This window comes from Hibiscus syriacus, unplaced genomic scaffold (assembly GCF_006381635.1).
Source record: "Hibiscus syriacus cultivar Baekdansim isolate YM2019G1 unplaced genomic scaffold, ASM638163v2 tig00111648_pilon, whole genome shotgun sequence".
Classification (NCBI taxonomy): Eukaryota; Viridiplantae; Streptophyta; class Magnoliopsida; order Malvales; family Malvaceae; genus Hibiscus; species Hibiscus syriacus.
In genome coordinates, this window is record NW_024063145.1 from 253637 (window position 1) to 262513 (window position 8877).

Consider the following 8877-nt stretch of genomic DNA (forward strand, 5'->3'; position numbering starts at 1 on the left):
TTTACCCTTATATTAATAATTTAATTTAAAACCCTAAAATCTTAATATATTATTTTTTTAGTTTCTCACGAGCTTTTCGAGTCGGGTATCAAGTATCTCGTTTTGACACTTTGACTCGTTTAGAATTCGAGCCAAGTTCGAGCTCGAATTGAGTTCATTCGATTCGAGAGTTGAATGATCATTGATTGAGTCAATCTCGAGTAGATTGCGATATTTCACGTGATTAATTTTCATATTAAACTCGAGCTTATATTTCAGCATAAACATATTACTAGATTAAGAATAAGACACAAATATATTAACTAAAAAAATTTGAGGACTCAATTAGAATATATTAACATGCAAAGACCAATTTAGAATATAAGTATAATTAACTAAAAATTGGCTTATTTTATCTTTAAATAGAAATTCGCACGTTCACTATAACTCTAACCGTCGATCAAAGAAGACCAAATTTTAACCGTAGGATCTAGGGCTTGCATACAAAAGAATTCCTATTTATATATTCTCTTTCTCCAAAACTCAGCCGCTTGGGCCTTACCGTCTGTCTCTGGCATTTCTTTCTAAGAAGAGAGGTGAGGAAAAAAGACTCTAGAGAAGATGGTTCAAAGGCTCACTTATCGTAGTCGCCATAGCTATGCTACCAAATCAAATCAACACCGTGTCGTTAAAACCCCAGGTAAGTCTTGAAGTTCCAAAAATGATGCGCTTCGGCTGCTCTGTTGTCGGTTTTTTTCGAGGTTTGTACGAAAATAATGGTGGGTCTTTTGTTTTTGAAGGTGGGAAATTGGTTTATCAGACTACTAAGAAGAGAGCAAGTGGGCCTAAGTGCCCTGTTACTGGAAAGCGGATTCAGGGTGTAAGTTCTTTTGCTTTTTTTTTTAATTTAAGTTGAAATTTTTATTTCGAAGTTTCAATTTTTATTGTTAGGTTAATCAAGTAAGTATGAAATGTAGATACCCTTTTGTTTATTTGGTTGCAAAAAAGATGTTTCTGTTATGTTCATTTTTCATGTTTGCTCTTGGAACTTTCTGTTTCGAATTAAACATGTATTAATGATACTGCTAAGCTTAGTTATCTTTTTATAATTTCATGATCTAAGCTCTATAGGACGTGAAATGCTAGTCGTAAATGGGCTTTCTACTTTATTTTGAGCTTAGTGTTGAAGTTGATAGCTTACAATGTTTTAACGGTTTGAATTTCAGAAATACTGGTGTGTTTGTAAAAAATTGGAAACGGTGCTAAATGTTGATCATTGTAGACATTTTGTATTTGTTCATGGTGGAATGCTTTATTGCATATCAATTTGAAGCAGTTTACAAACTGTGGCGCTTGATTTTATTATACTTGCTGTATAGCTTGTAGAAATGTAAAACCTTTTTTCAGTATAGGAAGTGTGGGTTTATTTTTCAAAGCTATGCCATTTTTATGTTACATTTTGATTGGTTATTTTATGATTCTCTCTGAATACGAGGTTGATTGAACCCGAGTAGTAAAGTTCTGAGCTTGTTCTCATGGCTTTCATATACACATTCTATGCAGATTCCTCACTTGAGGCCTGCTGAATACAAGCGATCACGATTGCCTAGGAACCGAAGGACTGTGAATCGTGCCTATGGTGGTGTTTTGTCAGGCAGTGCTGTTAGAGAAAGGTACAACTGGTTTTTGATTGTTTGTTCGAAGCGATTGATGATATTCTTATTTTTATCTCTCTGTTTTTTATTATCCAAGGATAATCCGGGCCTTCCTGGTTGAAGAACAAAAGATTGTGAAGAAGGTTCTCAAAATCCAGAAGGCAAAGGAAAAGCAATCCTCAAAGAGCTAGAAATTTTATTTCTGATGAAAGCCGAATTGTTTTTGGTTTGTTGGATTTTACCCGTTAGAAATTCTATTTTTGTTATAATGGTGATTGATGAAAATGTAGAACTTTCAATATTTTTCCTATTAGGTAGTTTCATACTGATCAGTTTGCTGCTTGTTCACTTGACGATGTATCGATTATGAAGTTATTGTTTAATGATGGTTTTATTTTGTTGACGTGGTTTCTTTTATTAGGCACCAATCTTGCATTTGTTTTATCCTTGAACCCAGATGTGTTAACCCCTTATTCTGAATCTCTAAACCCTAAACCCTAAATAAGAATTTGGTTAGTTTTATGTGTTTCGAGTCAACTTTAGCAAAACGAATTTTCAGTTGGGTTTGCATGCTATATTTGGTGTTAAAGAATTAGGTTGGTTAACAGAAATATAATATGGTTGCAATTGTAGCATGCTCATTTGTGGTTAGCTTTCCCTTACAAAGCTGCAACAAGATAGTTTTGATGATCTCTAATCAGCTTAGAAGTTATGTTTCGAGTTTCGACCGTTGTACACTGTTGCTCGGCTCGTGAAGGTTTGAGTTGGTCTTATGTTTGATGGTATGAAAACAATACATATTTGTTTAAGCCCTACTCCATCCTAAATGTAAACCTTAAATCTATTTTTCAGACATGATATCTTTATACAAACAATACATATAACGAGGAAAATGTCAAAAATGTACAACAATACTGGAAATAGTTTTGATACTAGTTGATTTAAGTGTAGCAGTTATCAGTTGAATAAGTGGTGGACATTTCACTAGGGCATTGCGGTGAATCCAATGAATCCGTCACATTTGGAGACAATCTAAAAGGAAAGCTCATCGGTAAATGGTTATAATCCAGGACTGAATCTGAGTTCTTCGTCGTTCCTTCCTTGCTCTCCACTACACCTCCATTACCTTGCATATCTTGGAGCAAGCCGATCGAGAAGCCACTGTATTCCTGTTGTTTACCTCCGAAATTGTTACTCACTGAGCCCTTGCTAACATTGGCAATCATTGGTGGGTTCAACAGTACAGAAGAGGCATCAACAATGCACTTGTTGGATGATCCAGACATGTTGTCAAGCTGAGAAAACATCAAGTTGTTATGAAGTTCTCCATTGGACACAGGAAATGGAGATGGCCTGTAAACTGTCTGATGGAATGGTTTATACGTGGGAATATCTAGAGCCGAAAAACCGGCAGTGCAGCCTTGTTGCAGTTCACCGTTGCTGCCTAACTGCATGGTTGATCCTATTTCAGTAGTGCAAGAAATGTTTTCCAAACCGAACCGACCATGGTGGAGTATATCAGATGGTACAATCTCTGGCAATGAGGATATCCAAGGGTGGGAAAGAGCTCTTTGAGCCATGGGACTGGTCTTTCTAAATATCCTACAAATGGCCCATGCGTCCTGTTGGGAACAAGGCAAATAATTTTTTCAAACACTTCATAATCAAACAACATAGCAAAAATCACGATTCAAATATCATTACATTTGCAGGAAATGTTTTGTCCAAGAGCTTCTTCGATGGCGACGTTGAGTCCGACATCGAAGGAAGCCGAAATTCGTGCATCATCCAATCGGTTTTCATCCCTTTGGCAGCTCGGCCTCTGTAGAACACAAGGGACTTCTTCAAGCCAATACATCTTGTGCCATCAGATGAGTATATAGGCCTATCTGTTCCGGTCGCCTTCCAAAACCCGGCTCCTGTGACTCTGTTAGGCCTTGCACTATTCCGGTATTTTCGGTCCCTTGGACAGTAGAAATACCACTCTTTATCCCCTGATGCAGCTAGCCCTGCTCATACAAAAATAAGGTCAAAAGTAGGATCTTGTCATACAAAAAGAAAATTTTCTAGGGAGCCAAACAGAAAAAGAAAACTCACTTGGAAGGTCCCAGGGTTCATATTTATAAATGTCGACTTGTTTAATGAGCTCAATGGGCAATGGTTTCTCCTGAATCTTCTTCTTTAGGTAAAATCCGACAAGCTCTTCATCTGTTGGGTGGAAACGAAAACCAGGCAACATCACATCATCAACTTTATCAACATCATCCATGTTCATCATATAGAAAGAGAGAAGTTTGTATGAAAACTTGGGGACTCAAATCAAAACTGTTTTCATGAGCTTCAACTCTCTTGTTTTTATCATGAAAAACCAGGCAAAATGACAAACCACCCTTCCAATATCATCCTATTTAATATGTTTGCTTGAATTGATCTTTGATTGAATAGTTTTTTGTTAATTTTACACAATAAGTTCAGATTTCTATTCAAATCGTTTAGAGTAAAACCTTTTCATTATAATTTTGATGCCAAATTTTAAAATAATTATTCTTTAATTGATCATTATTTATTTATGTTGATAAAAGATTATTTATTCATGATTAATATTAAATCTCGAATTAGATTTTACTTTCCCTTTTTTAATAAAATTAATTAATAATTAATATTTCCCCTTGGATAAGGAAGAGGAGCAGATTCATGACCTGGTAATTACTACAAGATTAAATATTCAACAAGTAAATGTCACAATTGATGTGAAGTTTTGGATTCCATTGATTATAAGAGCGGAAGCAAAAGGGAGGAGACAACACTAAATCAAAATTACTTTTTTACATTAATACTTGTAATATTTGATTTTTAATAAAATAATTTCTTGGTGACATATTGCTAATTTCTTTAAGGGTAAACTACACCAATGATCACTAATGTTTGAGCAAGTCTTCGTTTTCTCCAACTAAAGTTTCAAAAGTAACAAATTGATCACAAACTTTATCAATTTATAACGAAATGGTCACTCCACCTTTATCTCCGTCAAATTGCTGACGTGACAACATAAAAAAGGTTAATATTCAGTTTTACCCTTAAACTACTGTTAAAAAAATCAAATGTCATTAAACAATGATTTTGTATCAAATTTAAACCTAAACTTTTTAATTTGAAAATAGAATAGATTATATCCACCCTTATAGGACAAAAACAATAACATATAGCTAACACCAAGAATTATGAGCAAAAGTGAAGCAAGTTTATGATTGTTTCCTGCAATTTAAGTCGCCATAGTTATGACTGTTATACTTGGAATCGAAGTGGATATTACATACAAAACTGCTCCAAATACGGCTGCACACAAACAATAATATAGAAATAAAGAACGATCAAAGCAATATCAAGAGTTTAAAAGTTTAATACTATTCGGTTCCCTTATATCTAACTATCTGCAAAAAAATCTCTTTGTTTTACTGAAATTAAATAAACCCAGAAAGCAAATTCACAGCAAATCAACATAGTAAAATCAATTGTGATATTTAAGCATAGTAAAAATTATGGTCCAAGAACTAAAGAAAAAAAAATTCTCAATTGTAAGTAAAGCGCGTGTGTTTTAAGTCTGGGTATAAGCATATGCAAACTAGAGGTTTGGGAGTTAGTAGATTCAAAAAAATTACTTTTCTACATTATAGTGGTAGTTGTATTATTTTCTCAGGTGAAAAATGGTGGAGGGATAAATAGGTTGTCTCTGGTCAACTAAAGTTTTGAGGAAGATATCTGAAATTGAAATGAAGTTAGGTAATACGAAATCAATAAAACGATGGAAACCAAAGATAAATGGGTTATTTCGGTGTCAGCTGAAGCTTTTGCTACAAGGTTTTAATCACTTGCTCCCTAGTTTGGATGGTCAAGTCAGCTCAAGATATCAAACCTTAGGCTCATGAAAGAAACTGTCTTTTCGTTTCACCATTTCCAGAGATCTTATTATTTTTTATATATAGGAAATTATAAAGAAAGTAACTTTTACTTTGTTCTCGTCAGCGGTTTAGTTTCATATCTTGTTGGTCGACTGAAGCCATGGATGTGCTTGTTGATGCATTTAAAATTCAAGACAGAAGTCATGCCTGTGTGGCTACAGTGTTTATGTCTGACATTTAGGATATTCATAGGATATGCAGCTATTCTCTTTTACTGCATGTGGTATATCTTTTAACTTTATATTGATAAGTGTTCTATTGCATCATGATCGTTGCTCGATGTGTGCCGAACCTCTTTTGTTATGTGTTTATGAATGATGACTGTTTGCCCGATAGTATGTTTACGAATTCTTATCTGATGAATTTGCTTAATCAGCTAACTCACCATTTGGGATAAAGGAGATTTCCTTTCATAATACTAAACTTATAGAGCTTTCTTTCTTTTAGAAGAATTAACGGGTTCGACTGCTTCTAGTTTTTTTTAATAATGGGAAAAAACCCCCTTGGCTGATTGCTGATGTGCCAATGTGGCTTCTAGTATGCAAGTAGTTTGATTTATTGCATTGTCTTTGAGTATAAAATGCAAGTTGTTTGATCAGTTTCATATATGTAGGCATATATGTAAACGCTACTTGAATACGTATGTGACTCGATCCATGCTTTGGTTGTCCGAAAGATATTATGATGCCCTGACTGTTGTATCCTGATGTTTGGTCTTTACCTTAATAGGGTTGGGAGTCAGGTGGTTAACATCCCATCCTTCATGGTGAGGGTTGACTCCCAAAAACATATCGACTTCTCTCTTACAAGTCCATTTGGAGGTGGCCGCCCCGGAAGAGTGAAGAGAAAGAACCAGAGAGCTGCTGCCAAGAAGGCCGCTGGCGGAGACGGTGATGAAGAGGAAGACGAGTAAACCTTATGCCGCTACCACCTCTAGAGAACCATTAAAAACGCCCTTGTTTCGAACTTTACCATTTACTTCGTGTTATTAGACATGGTTTGAGTTTTTTTTTTTGAGACCTGTACTGTAGTGGATGTTGTTATCTGTTTTTTTTTTGTCGGATTTGATGTTAATTGAGCAATTTAGTTGTTTTGAGATTAAAATATTTAAATTAGTTGTTTTTAGGCAGAATATTGATGGAATTAACAATCTTTTAAAGAACTTTTTTAATTTATCTTCACATTCTTTTTCATATAAATTTAAAATGAATACAAATAATATATGTTTAAAAATTCTTCACCATTTGACGGGAAATGTTTAGACTCTTAACTTTCAATCAGTGAAATCGTTTGATTTGTGTGTATCCTCATATTCAAATGTATATATGTACTCAATAATTGTTTAAGCATGAATGCTAAGTAAGATTTTGATTTTTTTATTGAAGAAGATGGTTATGACTTGGCAAGTGATTAGAACCCTAAAAAATCTCCATTGGCTACTGAAATGGGCAACGGTTATTGAATAATTGATTTCAGTCAACCACGTGATCTTGCCTCGCCAAACTCCCCGTTTTTATCTCCTTTCCCCCCTCTATATATAAAATTCTCCCCGCCAAATCGGACATCAACGACAGTCACAACTCAATGGAGGTGGAGAGCGGAGAGTCATCGACGGAGGAGGCGGAGTTGGAGTCTCCGAGGTCGGTGGTGCTGCAGGTGAAGCAGAAAGTAGAGACACTAGTACTTCACAGTCAGGTTTTGAGAATAAGAGAGGAAGATTTGCATCTTGGAGAAGATTTCATCGTGGCAGCCGATAACAACCAGGTTGTCTTTGGAGCAGACGCCGTTGGTGGGGTTTTGAGCGAGATTCTGGTTTCCAAACCGATCTTGCCTTCCTCTCCCCTTAGCGGCAAGAACCGCGTTAAAAAGGCCATGCAATGAAGCAAACCTAAATCGATCACCTCGATTGATCGATCAACCAAGGTTATATTTCATTTCATATAGATTTTATCTTTGGACGTTCTTTTTCTTTGATCTGTTTGGATGCTGAGAAAAAAATGTTTCTTTCTGAATTCATATATAGTTCCTTCTTTTTGAATTTGTAAATGACGGGCAGCAGGAAAGCTTGAAGATAATTTTAATGGAGTATTTTAGATTTCTTAATTGGGATTTTCGGACATATCTCTTTTATTCTAAATAAAGATTTTGGTAACCCGTTTTCGCCCGGACACTAATTTTCTTAGCGGGAAAAGTATATGAATATATAAATGATTTATATTAAAAATGTTTTGGAAGTCGTCATCAACCTTTTAAGTTAAGTAGGTCGAATACCTAAATACAATTTTTTAAAATAATTTTTAAGAAAATATAATTTTAAAGATAAACATGTCTGTGTATAACAAAAAATTCATTCCTTTTAGTAATAAAAAATAATTTGTGGTCGGTTACGTTTAGGGAATGATTAACACCCTTATAACGCCCAAAATTGGTACACATTAGTTATAAATTGTCTCTATTAGTGAAAATTTAATAATTCAGATATATATTTAATATATAATCGTGTTATTTCAGATTCAATCGGATAATTATAAGGAAATATATTAAAAAAATATTTTTTATAAAATTAAAGTATATATATATATATTTTTTAGGTTTTCATAAATAGGATATTTTTTTTTGAAAATATCAGAAAAAAACATCTAGTTACTTTAAACAGTCCATTTCTTAATATTAAAAAATAAATAAATATTAATAAAAATATAATAGTTTTTCCTAAAAATAATTTATAAAATTAAAGTAAATATATCTATTTTATAAGTAGGATTTTTATTTATTTAAAAATATCAGAAACGAATATCTAGTTATTTTAAGATAAACCCTTTCTTAATATTAAAAAATAAATAAATATTATCATTTCCTAATATTAAAATATAGATATAAATATTAAAAATTTAAAAATATAGGATTAAATAAATAATATAATATTTATGATTAAAAATAAAATTTATTTAAAATATTATAGATTAAATCATAAAAGATCAAATTTGAAAGCTCTAATTCGAAAAATATTAAACATAGAGATTAACAATATGATTTAACCTAATTAATTATTCGAGATTAAAGCATAAATTAATAAAATTACAAGGCTAAATCTGTTATTTTATCTAAAATATGCATAATTATGTTAGGGACTAAATTATAATGAACTAAAATTCGAATACCAAATTAAATATGCTTTTCGGGATTAATTGCAACGTTTTCAAATTACAGTGACTGCGGGTATAATTAACCCCTGCGCAAAATTACACGGGGCCCCTCCTTTAAACGATGTCGTTCAAGGGAGG

The 8877-nt window shown here is 33.3% G+C and overlaps 2 protein-coding genes across 2 annotated transcripts; one reads left to right on the forward strand and one right to left on the reverse strand.

The window, feature by feature from the left end:
* Positions 1-539: 539 nt before the first annotated feature.
* LOC120166798 (60S ribosomal protein L34) lies at positions 540-2043 on the forward strand. Its single transcript, XM_039175999.1, has 4 exons — positions 540-679; positions 780-859; positions 1543-1652; positions 1732-2043. Exons 1-4 carry the CDS (start codon positions 601-603, stop codon positions 1823-1825), a joined length of 363 nt encoding a protein of 120 aa, XP_039031930.1. The 5' UTR covers positions 540-600; the 3' UTR covers positions 1826-2043.
* A 532-nt stretch (positions 2044-2575) lies between these two features.
* On the reverse strand, positions 2576-3921 carry LOC120166843 (putative NAC domain-containing protein 94). Its single transcript, XM_039176034.1, has 3 exons — positions 3732-3921; positions 3339-3643; positions 2576-3256 (listed from the first exon to the last, which is right to left on the reverse strand). The coding sequence occupies exons 1-3, from the start codon at positions 3910-3912 to the stop codon at positions 2576-2578; spliced, it is 1167 nt and encodes a 388-aa protein (XP_039031965.1). The 5' UTR covers positions 3913-3921.
* Between the last annotated feature and the right edge of the window lie 4956 nt (positions 3922-8877).